Consider the following 12,343-nt stretch of genomic DNA (forward strand, 5'->3'; position numbering starts at 1 on the left):
AATTCAGACCACTAACCCTTTGAAGTCAATCAGTCTTTAAAAAGACAAAAAAAAATAAACTGCACACTGACCGCATCTGTATTTTGCAGACCACAGTCGTGTGTGTGAGCCCTCTGACAGCATTTTTCTTACTCAGCGTGTGGATGAGATTTCTTTAAATCATGGCGCACAGACTGCCAGAGGAGCACCTAATCTCTGACTAATAAATAAGGCACTTCCTCCGGCAGTGCAGAGGCTATCGAAGGCCATCGTAAAAAGCTGATCTTTGATAAATGAGCCCCATACTGATTAGTTTATTCTGAAGCACCTGCCATGCAAAACCTCCTGCCCAGACCGCAGCATGACGGCTGCTGCAGGAGCAATGGGACAGATGCCTGGACCTTTAGTCTATGGGCCCAGATTTACTAATCCTAAAAATGGTGTAAGCTTAGACCAGCACCAGATCTATCCCAGGGCTCAGGCTGGATGATGAATGTGAGATCTGCCTTGCTTGATGATCATTGTGGGAAATTTCCATTTCATATGAACTATTTGGAACTTGATTGAATCTCCATTATAGCGGGTTATATACAAGACCCTCTCATTACTTGATTACATCATTTTATTTATTTTATGGTTGTATATTATGGATGTTTTTTAGAATATTTGATGCTTTATTAAATAGCGATATTCATAGTACCGTCTTCTGTTCCCTTATATGGAGTGCCCCTCTATTTTTCATTACTAATTCTGTCTTTAATACGGTTCGGGTGGACCGAGAGGTGAGCACCCTTATCCACTTAGTCTTGAGGTGAGCCGCTGATCTCTATTACTGGATGATGAATGTGGTGCAGGGACAGACACGTTTCTCTGCCTCAATACCAGCTAATGGTTGGCTCACTGTGAGACAGAATTTTATGCCAGAATTGTGGAGCAAGTTTGGTGGAACATAGCGCATCTTAGGCTCTGCCTGTTTCCAGCTAAGCGCCACCCACTCATCGAGGAAAAAGTGTACAAACCCTAGATTGCACCACTTTTGGACAGATTTTTGGCACAGGCACATTAGTAAATCTGGGTCCCTGTGTGTACGTTTATTACATACTGTATGTACAGTAGGCTGGAGCTCGATAAGAAGGATAATACATACACTACTCACAAAAAGTTAGGGATATTTGAGGTGAAATTTATGGAAAACGTAAAAAGTTCCCGCTACAGTGATATTATATCATGAAAGAAGTGCGTTTAAAGGGAACCTGTCACCAGGATTTTGTGTATAGAGCTGAGGACATGGGTTGCTAGATGGCGGCTAGCACATCTGCAATATCCAGTCCCCCATAGCTCTGTGTGCTTTTTTTTGTGTAAAAAAAACGATTTGATACATATGCAAATTAACCTGAGATGAGTCCTGTCCCTGACTCATCTTACATACAGGACTCATCTCAGGTTAATTTGCATATGTATCAAATCGTTTTTTTTTACACAATAAAAGCACACAGAGCTATGGGGACTGGGTATTGTGGATGTGCTAGCGGCCATCTAGCAACCCATGTCCTCAGCTCTATACACAAAATCCCGGTGACAGGTTCCCTTTAAGTAGAAGCATGTAATGGTCATTTCCTCATCTCGAATAATTTATTGAAACAAAAGCCAACACCAGTGGTGAGTATACCCCACAAAATGTCAGCGTCTCAATCACTTGTCTTGCGGCCTTGAGCATCATTTACAGCTTGACAACCACGTCTCATGCTGTTCACAAGTCGCCTTATTGTCTGCCAAGGCATGGCATCCCTCAGGTCATTGAGGTTTTGGAGTACAGAGTTACAAGCCTCTACACGGTGACTCAGCTGATCCCATAGGTTTTCAATAGGATTTAGGTCTGGAGAAAGTGCAGGCCACTCCATTTGAGGTACCCCAGTCAACGATGCGACCTCGACGAGCTGGCACATTGTCGTCCATGAAGATGAAATTAGGCCTGTGTTGTTCATGCAGAGGCACAATGACTGGATTAATGATGTTATTCTACTACTATGGGCTTGTCACTGTACCATTCACAAAGTGTAGGGCACTTCTGTATTCACTAGACACACCTGCCCACACTGTAACGCCACCACCACCAAAGGCTCATCTGGTGACAACAGTGGCTGATACATAGCGTTTTCCTTCACATCTCCAACATCCTTGGCGGCCATCATTTCTGCTCAGAGTGAATCGACTTTCATCAGTGAATAGCACCGAGGCCCACTGGTCCCCCGTCCAGCGTAGATGCTTCTTGGCCCATGCAAGACGATGACTCCTGTGTCTGGTGGTGTGGTCAGGTACCCTTGCAGGTTGTCTAGCATGCAGAACACGCTGATGTAAACAGTTTTGAATGGTCTAATGTGACACCTCCTTCAAATATGCCTGGAGTTGTGTGGCATTCAACATCTGGTTCTGCAGGGCAATGAAGCAGTCATCAGTGTGGGATGTGGCCAAAGGATGTCTACTTCTATGCCTTTCTGTGACTCTTCCAGTCTCTCTGTATCTGTGTGAGATTCTAAGCTCAGTGGTCTCTTCCGCCTGAGAACATCCGGCTTGAAGGCTTGCAATGGCGAGGTACTGATGATCAATTGTTAGGTGTCGTCTTGGTCTCATTATGCTGTGAAAATGTGAACAGCATAATGAGGAGGACTGTTTAACCCCTTAAGGACTTAGGGCTTACAACGCCCTATTTCCCGAATCCTTAAGGACTCGGGGCGTACCGGTACGTCCTAAGTTTAAATCGCGTACGTCCTAAGTTTAAATCCCCCCGTATCAGCGATCGCCGCAAACCGCAGGTCAATTCAGACCTGCGGTTTGCTGCGCTTTCTGCAGTTCCTGATCCCCGTAGTCCCTGACCGCAGGGATCAGAAACTTTAGTGTGCCTAAAATATTGATTTTGTACCCCCCCTGCACCCCTGCATGATTTTATGGCGACGGGTGGTGCAGGGGGGGGGTTGTGGGCGGTGCGGCAGGAACGCGATCCCCCGCCCGCCTCCTCTTGAAAATTCATTGGTGTTCAGTGGGTATACCAGAGTGTCAGCACATTGTTGACACTCTGGTATAAACGGCTGACATCTGTGATGCAATGTCAGCCATTTAACCCTTTCCATACCGCGGTCCGTACGGACTGCTGTATGGAAAAGGTTAACTGTCAGGGTCAGGGAGCTCCCTCCCTCTCCCATCGAGGGGCTGCTGTGCCTTTGCAGCCCCCAGACAGGATGGGGTGACAGAGGTAGGGAGCCCCCCTCCTTACCCTTCCCCGTCTGCGAAGTTGTGGCCACAACTGAGCTGACGGGGAAGGTTCCCATGGCAACAGGATGCCTTCTCAGGCATCCTGCTGTCCATGGTGCTGAACAGATCTGTGCTAAAGGCATAGATCTGTTCAGACAAAGTATAAGTAAAATACAGTACAAAATACTATATAGTGTACTGTACTGTATTATACAGACATCAGACCCACTGGATCTTCAAGAACCAAGTGGGTCTGGGTCAAAAAAAAAGAAAAAAAAAAGTTAAGATAAAAAAAACACCTTTATCACTGAACAAAACTAAAATGCACTACACATATTAGGTATCGCCGCGTCTGTAACGACCTGATCTATCTCTCTCTCTCTCTCTATCTCTATCTCTATCTCTATCTCGTGTATTGACACCATCCTTGTCACTTGGAAGCGGTGTGGGCCAGGACTTCATCTCCGGCAAATTTATTCTCATTTACGCCTTTAAACAGCTGGGGGAGACCAAGACGGGCATAAAAAGACAGTCTTTGAAAATGATCCCCATTTGGTGGATTTCTTGCTACCTCAGTCTTCCATGGACATTGCAGCTAAACCGAAGTCCCTGATGACCTAATGGAGCAGAGCTGCTGTGTAAAGCATGGGAGAGGCAAGCTTCCTCTCTCAGATGGGCCTTTCTCCAGCCACCCTGTAGGTCACAGTGTAGGGGTGATCCTTTTCTTTAGCGTCTGGTTCCCGACTTAAAATATATATATATATATATATATATATATATATATATATATATATATATATATATATAGGTTGTCTGAAGTCAGGCCTGAGCCGAGATACAGGACATTGTGGCTCATAGGATGACACGAACCTGTGTATTGTAGAGACCAGTCTTCTCTAGTTTCTCTCCCACCCGTGGACCTTGCCTTCCAGATAAGAGAAGAGCCGTGCACTTGTCTGTGTCTGGTCACAGGCTGGTAGAGTCTCCGGATACAGTAAGGATATGAGAGTGCTCCTTGTATAGCCTGTAAATAGGGGGATCATCTGCTCATATACAGGAAGGAACAAGCTCCCAGCAGCACAGAGTGTTTGAGGTAAAGTTCATACTTTACCTATAACTGGTTTCTCTTCACCCACAGGCCTCGTCTCCAGGATTCCTTCTCATTCAGGATGTGGAGCCGTCATAAGGGTCTGCAGGCAGAGAATGGACAATTCTTACTGGAGGGCGAGCCGCTGAGGATCCTGGGAGGTTCTATGCACTATTTCCGAATTCCCAAAGAATACTGGAGGGATCGAATGATGAAGATGAAGGCTTGTGGGCTGAACACACTCACCACGTAAGTACAGGAGATGATAAATATCCAGGACACAGCCAACGAAGAGAATGCGAGGTGTCACATGGTACTGCCCAGTCGGCATCCTGCTGTATCTCAGGAGGGTACTGGTTCCATTTGTAATTTTCACCATTCACTTCCAAAGTTTGTCTGGTTGCCCTTGGAAACAGACAGCAGTTTTGCACCCCCTGCTGTCAGTCATGTGACCTGATATCTGCCTTCTGTCAGCTGAGCTCCCACAATGCATTGCTGTTTGGGATCCAGCAGAATTCTGTATGTGTCTTTGTGATCGAAGAAGGATTTACCAAGTCTACTTTTAGGGTATATTCACACGGAGTATTTTCTGAATTAACATACAGATTGAAATCAATGGGGAATGTCTGCATGCATTTTTGGTGCGCAGAATCTGCACCTAAATCTGCGCCAAAAAACTCAGTGTGAACATACCCTTACTGTGTCCCTCTAGATCTGGGGTCAGCAATCTCTGGCACCCCCACTGTGAAACTATGACTCCCAGCATGCACACTTGCTTGGATTTTCTGGAAACTCCCATAGAAGTGAATGCAGCATGCTGGGAATTGTAGTTCCAGAGGTTGCTGACATCATAAGAGAAAGCTAAGACTCTGGTATATAACATGACCTATAAGAAGACAAGATGCCGCCCTCCGCTTCAGTGTCGTAGAGCAGCTATAAAGTGTCTCATCTGATGACGGAGCAGATCAGTAACTCGGGGTTCTTCTTGTGTCCTAGATACGTACCATGGAATTTACACGAGCCGCAAAGGGGCAAGTTTGACTTCTCTGAAAATCTGGACCTCGGGTAATGTCACATTTACATTTCATCTTCAGCTCCGCCATCTATAGCTGAGGCCACTGCTAAAGCCTCATAGCTCATCTGTAGTAGCTGTTATCAGACACTGGGGCACATTTACTAACGGATTTTAGGTGTAAAATAGTCGAAAGTCCGCTTTTTTAACCGGCAGTGTGGCAAATTTACTAACACTTACACCTGGAAACAGGCCTAAATGCTAGTGAAAAACTACGCCAGGCGCAAGGACTGAATCATAGATTAGACGAATCTAACAGCAGCGCAAGGGGGAAACTAAGAGTGGCGTAAAAAGCCTGTCTTATTACATGTGCCCCACTGCCTGTAGGACGATGAATGCTGTGTATTGCTGTGACCTGGAGAGGCTGGCTGTAGGACAGGTGAATGCAGTCTGTTGCTCCCTGTTATCAGCCATCACAAGCTAGAAGGAAGCTGCCTGTAATGTCAGAAGTGCTCATACTGTGCTAACTTTACATTACGGTGCCCCCATGACTGCTTCGTGTCACCATCTCCGTGCATAAAGAGGACCTGTCACCTCTCCTGACATGTTTGTTTTAGTAACTTCTTGCATTCCCCATGAAATAACAATTCTGGAGCATCTGTTCTTATGACTATGATGTTTCATTCCTCTATTATTTCTTCTAGAAGTTTACAACTACATTTCCAGCAGTTTGCAGTAAAGGTACTGCTGGGTGCTACCAGTAGTGGGTGTGTCTGACCGTTCAATCAGTGGTGCCGGTGTCAGACTGTGCAGGGACACCCCCCCAACTGGTAACATCCACCTGGACCTTTACTGCTGACATTTCATTCATAAACGTCTAGTAAGAATAATGGAAGAATTGTACAACATACAATTATAAGAATACATGCTCCAGAATTGTTATTACATGGGGAATGCAAGTAGTTCCTACAACAGACATGTCAGGAGAGGCGAGAGGTCCTCTTTAAGCACTGGTTGTCATTTCTGACTTCTGTGCACCCCTTTCTCAGGTCTTCTAACCTATGCATATTCTCTTGATATAATATAATGGGGTTATTTCATGTGTCTGTTTTCCTGCTCTATGCTGTGTGTGTCTGTTTTCCTGCTCTATGCTGTGTGTGTCTGTTTTCCTGCTCTATGCTGTGTGTGTCTGTTTTCCTGCTCTATGCTGTGTGTGTCTGTTTTCCTGCTCTATGCTGTGTGTGTCTGTTTTCCTGCTCTATGCTGTGTGTGTGTCTGTTTTCCTGCTCTATGCTGTGTGTGTCTGTTTTCCTGCTCTATGCTGTGTGTGTCTGTTTTCTTGCTCTATGCTGTGTGTGTCTGTTTTCCTGCTCTATGCTGTGTGTGTCTGTTTCCTGCTCTATGCTGTGTGTGTCTGTTTTCTTGCTCTATGCTGTGTGTGTCTGTTTTCCTGCTCTATGCTGTGTGTGTCTGTTTTCCTGCTCTATGCTGTGTGTGTCTGTTTTCTTGCTCTATGCTGTGTGTGTCTGTTTTCCTGCTCTATGCTGTGTGTGTCTGTTTTCCTGCTCTATGCTGTGTGTGTCTGTTTTCCTGCTCTATGCTGTGTGTGTCTGTTTCCTGCTCTATGCTGTGTGTGTCTGTTTTCTTGCTCTATGCTGTGTGTGTCTGTTTTCCTGCTCTATGCTGTGTGTGTCTGTTTTCTTGCTCTATGCTGTGTGTGTCTGTTTTCCTGCTCTATGCTGTGTGTGTCTGTTTTCCTGCTCTATGCTGTGTGTGTCTGTTTTCCTGCTCTATGCTGTGTGTGTCTGTTTTCCTGCTCTATGCTGTGTGTGTCTGTTTTCCTGCTCTATGCTGTGTGTGTCTGTTTTCCTGCTCTATGCTGTGTGTGTCTGTTTTCCTGCTCTATGCTGTGTGTGTCTGTTTTCCTGCTCTATGCTGTGTGTCTGTTTTCCTGCTCTATGCTGTGTGTGTGTCTGTTTTCCTGCTCTATGCTGTGTGTGTGTCTGTTTTCCTGCTCTATGCTGTGTGTGTGTCTGTTTTCCTGCTCTATGCTGTGTGTGTCTGTTTTCCTGCTCTATGCTGTGTGTGTCTGTTTTCCTGCTCTATGCTGTGTGTCTGTTTTCCTGCTCTATGCTGTGTGTGTCTGTTTTCCTGCTCTATGCTGTGTGTGTCTGTTTTCCTGCTCTATGCTGTGTGTGTGTCTGTTTTCCTGCTCTATGCTGTGTGTGTCTGTTTTCCTGCTCTATGCTGTGTGTGTCTGTTTTCCTGCTCTATGCTGTGTGTGTCTGTTTTCCTGCTCTATGCTGTGTGTGTCTGTTTTCTTGCTCTATGCTGTGTGTGTCTGTTTTCCTGCTCTATGCTGTGTGTGTCTGTTTTCCTGCTCTATGCTGTGTGTGTCTGTTTTCCTGCTCTATGCTGTGTGTGTCTGTTTTCCTGCTCTATGCTGTGTGTGTCTGTTTTCCTGCTCTATGCTGTGTGTGTCTGGTTTCCTGCTCTATGCTGTGTGTGTCTGGTTTCCTGCTCTATGCTGTGTGTGTCTGGTTTCCTGCTCTATGCTGTGTGTGTCTGTTTTCCTGCTCTATGCTGTGTGTGTCTGTTTTCCTGCTCTATGCTGTGTGTGTCTGTTTTCCTGCTCTATGTTGTGTGTGTCTGTTTTCCTGCTCTATGCTGTGTGTGTGTCTGTTTTCCTGCTCTATGCTGTGTCTGTCTGTTTTCCTGCTCTATGCTGTGTCTGTCTGTTTTCCTGCTCTGTGTCTGTTTTATCCTAAATCATGTCCTTTGCCTCCTGCAGGACGTATTTGGACATAGCCGCCGAAGTGGGATTATGGGTGATTTTACGCCCGGGACCCTACATATGTGCAGAGTGGGATCTCGGGGGGCTGCCGAGGTAAGGTCATGCACGTATAACAGGGACTGGGAAATTGCCTCTTATTTCACATCCTCAGTAACACTTTCTGTGTATTGTCCTCCCGAGGATCTTGTACTATGCTGAGAGCCACATGACTGCCCCCGGGAGGGTTCCTGCTCCCAAGGCTGCTATGTGCTTCTTGTTAACTGTTAATACTTTTCTGCTCTTTATTACTGCTGCGCTGACAGTGACAGCACCAGATATTGGGGAGCAAAAGGAGGATAAAGCAGAGGTGGAAGGGATGATAGGGTTTTTTGAAATGTCTGATCTCCTCTCAATGTTCATATTGGATATAATTATTCATTTACCACTATACCCTAAACCTGGAGCAGGTTGTATAGGACGATCTCATCCAGAAGCTTATGACCAGGACCCCATATCAATATACAGAGATTAATGCATCCCCCTAGGCCAGTGGTGGCAAGCCTATGGCATGGGTGCAAGAGGCGGCACTCAGAGCCCCCTCTGTGGGCACCTGAGCCCTGGAAATACTCTATGGTGTACCAATACGCCTTAGACTTTTCCTGCCCTTCATCAGCACAGGACGCACTATGAACAGCAGCGCATTAAATGTAGGCAGGTTATTACAGCTAAATGATAAAGTACATGGAAGATATACTATATTGTACTGTAGTATTCAGGGTAAATTGCTGTGTTGGCACTTTGAAATAAATAAGTGGGTTTTGGGGCACTCGTCTGTAAAAGGTTTGCCATCACTGCCCTAGGCTAACGCTGCATGTGATTTTGCTATGCAATTTAGTGTGCCTGCATGTTAGGGTACTTTCCCACTAGCGTTTTTCTTTTCCAGCATAGTGTTCCGTACTAGGGGCTCAATACCGGAAAAGAACTGATTAGTTTTATCCCCATGCATTCTTTTTGAATCAAATCGTTTTTATTAAACCAATAAAGACAGAAGTTCACAGATCAATACAATGTCTTTTCTTACTTCGTCCATATCACGGACTCAGCGTACATTGGTATCAAGTCAGTACCGACACATTTATGAATCAAGTATCTGCATGTACTATATATCCATATGTAAAACAATAGACACCAGGCATTATAAATGTCTAGACCCTCCCAGACCCCCTCCCGCCACCTCCCCCATCCCAACACCCCCCCACCCCCCCACCCTGTAAACTAGTCTTGTATCAATCTAAGCCTATATAACCACATGGGTATGAGATAACCAATCACTCCACAGTTTATCAAACTTTTGAGGACACCCTCTTTTCACATACACCCCTTTCTCTAATATCAACATATCATGCACCTTCCTCTCAAACTCCTCCAATGTAGGCGGACTTCCCTGGATCCATCTCATAGCCACCAGCTTCCTGGCCACATACAACAACCGTCCAACAGCCACCCTGACCGATTCATTCCCTCCAATCTCAGACACATAACCCAATACACATACCTTAGGGTCATTTTGAATAACTAACATCATTTTACTATTAATCATGCTCCTTACAGCATCCCAATATTTCCCAATCACCGGACAAGACCACAACATATGCAGCAAATCCGCACCATCTTCCATACATTTCGGACATCTATCATCAGGTCTTACACCCACTTTTTTTAGGAATACCGGTGTTTTGTACACTCTATGTATGATAAATAATTGGGACAATTTACCCTGTTCACTCAAGGACACCCTGGGGACACCTTCCAGTATATCCTCCCACTCATCCTTAGACATAACGCCCAAGTCTGCCTCCCATTTCTTCATTCTCGAGAGCGGAAACCCCTCCAAGAATTTACCGAGTAAAAGAGCGTATACCTGTGATATCAGCCCTCTCTTCCCTCCCCCTGTCAGAAGGACAAGCTTATGAACTGCCTCCATTTGGGCTATCACACATCCTTTCCGCAGCGTGACCTCAAGAGCATGCCTCACCTGAAGATATTTATAAAACCATCCCTTAGAGATATCAAATTCCTGCTGCAGAGTCTTAAATGATTTACATATCTTGCCCTCAATTAACTGGCCAATTCTCATCACTCCCTGAGCTTCCCAACCTCCAAGTCCAGACAAGTTAAGAAATTCAGGCAATAGATGATTATTCCTAATAGGGGAGAGCTCACTGATTCCACCCACACCTCTCAATTGCTTCACCCTTGCCCAAATCTTTTTCATGAGTTCGATAAGAGGAATTTTCCCCCTCTCAACATGCATACCTGATCCTTCCAGAATACCCATGAGGTCCCTACTACCCAACCAATACTGCAAAATCTGTCCAGTCATATCCGGCACCTGGAAACTAATCCATCCCTTGAAATGCTGACACTGGGAAGCCAAAAAATAAATCAATGCATTAGGAACAGCCAGGCCTCCTTCAGACTTAGCGTACTGCAATGTTTCCAATTTAATCCTAGCCTGACCGTACTTCCAGATAAGATCCCTAAAAATAGAGTGAATTTTCTTAAATCTATCCAGGGGGATCCATACGGGAGCATTATTCAGTATGTAGAGCAGCTGAGGCATCATAACCATTTTTAACAGGTTCACTCTACCCACCACAGAGAGAAAGAGCCTACACCATGACCTCACCTTAAGCCTGAAAGTAGCCAACAACGGGGACAGATTGAGGACCTCAAAATCCGAAATTCTAGGTGTTATAAACAGTCCCAAGTATTTAAATTTATCCACCCAGGGAACCAAACTATCTGCTTGTCTACCTGACAGGGCCTGCCCATCAATTGGCATCAGAGAGGATTTTTGCCAATTTATCCGAAGGCCAGAAAAGCCACCAAATCTATCAATCAATGCCATGGCCGCATCCAGGGATGCCCCAGTATCACCCATAAAAAGCAGAGTGTCGTCTGCGTACATAGCCACTTTGTTGTGTAGCCCACCATATTTAAATCCCAGTATATTCGTTGATAGACGAATATGTGCCGCCAGCGGCTCTATTGCAAGAGCAAATAATAAGGGCGACAAAGGGCATCCCTGCCTGGTGCCCCTGGTCAGGGCGAAACGGTCCGACAACCCTCCATTGGCTCTAATTCTCGCCTTGGGACTAGAATACAGGACCTTAACCCACCGGATGAACCGCTCTCCAAAGCCCATGATTCTCAAGACCCCCCACAAGTAACTCCACTCCACACTATCAAATGCCTTGGCGGCGTCGAGAGCCAACAAAGCCCTATCTCCACTATTATCTGCCGGGATACTCAGACTAGTGTACAACCTACGGAGATTAATAGCTGTCGATTTCCCAGGCATAAACCCCGTCTGGTCCGGATGTACAATAGTCAGAATCACCTTAGACAACCTGTTCGCCAACACCTTCGCCAGGAGCTTAACATCAGCCGTGAGAAGCGAGATTGGCCTGTAGGAATCCGGAATTTTAGGATCCTTCCCAGGTTTAGGTATAACCACAATTATAGCTTCCTGCATCGAATGTGGTAGCGAACCTGCCTCTAATGAGTGCTCAAGCACCTTAAGTAATTCAGGAAGTAGTATCCCCTGCAACCTTTTATACACCTCTACTGGGAGTCCATCGGCTCCAGGCGCCTTACCGTTCGCCATATCCCCAAGCGCGGCTTCCAGCTCCTCAAGAGTAATTGGCTCCTCCAACCTTTCCCTATCCTCCTCTGACAGCTCCGTCAACTGTGCCTCCCTTAGAAAATCATTCAGTGCCTCTTCAGAACTAAAACCAGTGGAAGCATAAAGAGATACATAAAAACTTTTTAGGACATCTAAAATTCCTTCAGTGTCCCGCCTACTGTTCCCCAAGTTATCTTTCAATTCCTGAATACATGAGGAGCCTCTCTGAGCCTGGGAAACCACCGACAATAAATGTCCCACCCTCTCACCCTCTTCAAAGGATCTCTGACGATAAAAACTCTTCTTTCTCTCTGCGGCCTGCACTAAATGACACCTCAGCTGCTCCTGAGCTACCGCCAGCGCCTCACTGTTACTCAGAGTGGGAGATCTACTAAACACTCTCTCAGCCTCCACCACTAGGACATGTGCCTTAACATCCGCCTCCCTGGACTTAGATTTGTGCCTGCTAATTTCTTTCATCAAGACTCCCCTCAGGAATGCTTTCATGGCGTCCCAGACACCCGGTATGGAAGCTGTCCCTGTATTGATAGCAAA

The 12,343-nt window shown here is 45.8% G+C and overlaps 1 protein-coding gene across 2 annotated transcripts in view; it reads left to right on the forward strand.

The window, feature by feature from the left end:
- The window catches only part of GLB1L2 (galactosidase beta 1 like 2), a 68,333-nt gene that overhangs the window by 24,536 nt on the left and 31,454 nt on the right, over positions 1-12,343 (forward strand). For both annotated transcript variants that reach the window (XR_006387929.1, XM_044282009.1), the window contains exons 2-4: positions 4,367-4,564; positions 5,312-5,380; positions 8,119-8,214. Coding sequence is in view for 1 of the 2 variants with exons in the window: in XM_044282009.1 (XP_044137944.1) it covers positions 4,367-4,564; positions 5,312-5,380; positions 8,119-8,214 (363 nt within the window). In the remaining variant the exon portion in view is untranslated. The remainder of the gene's footprint in view (positions 1-4,366; positions 4,565-5,311; positions 5,381-8,118; positions 8,215-12,343) is intronic.

The sequence above is a fragment of the Bufo gargarizans genome, chromosome 2 (genome assembly GCF_014858855.1).
Source record: "Bufo gargarizans isolate SCDJY-AF-19 chromosome 2, ASM1485885v1, whole genome shotgun sequence".
NCBI classification, from domain to species: Eukaryota; Metazoa; Chordata; class Amphibia; order Anura; family Bufonidae; genus Bufo; species Bufo gargarizans.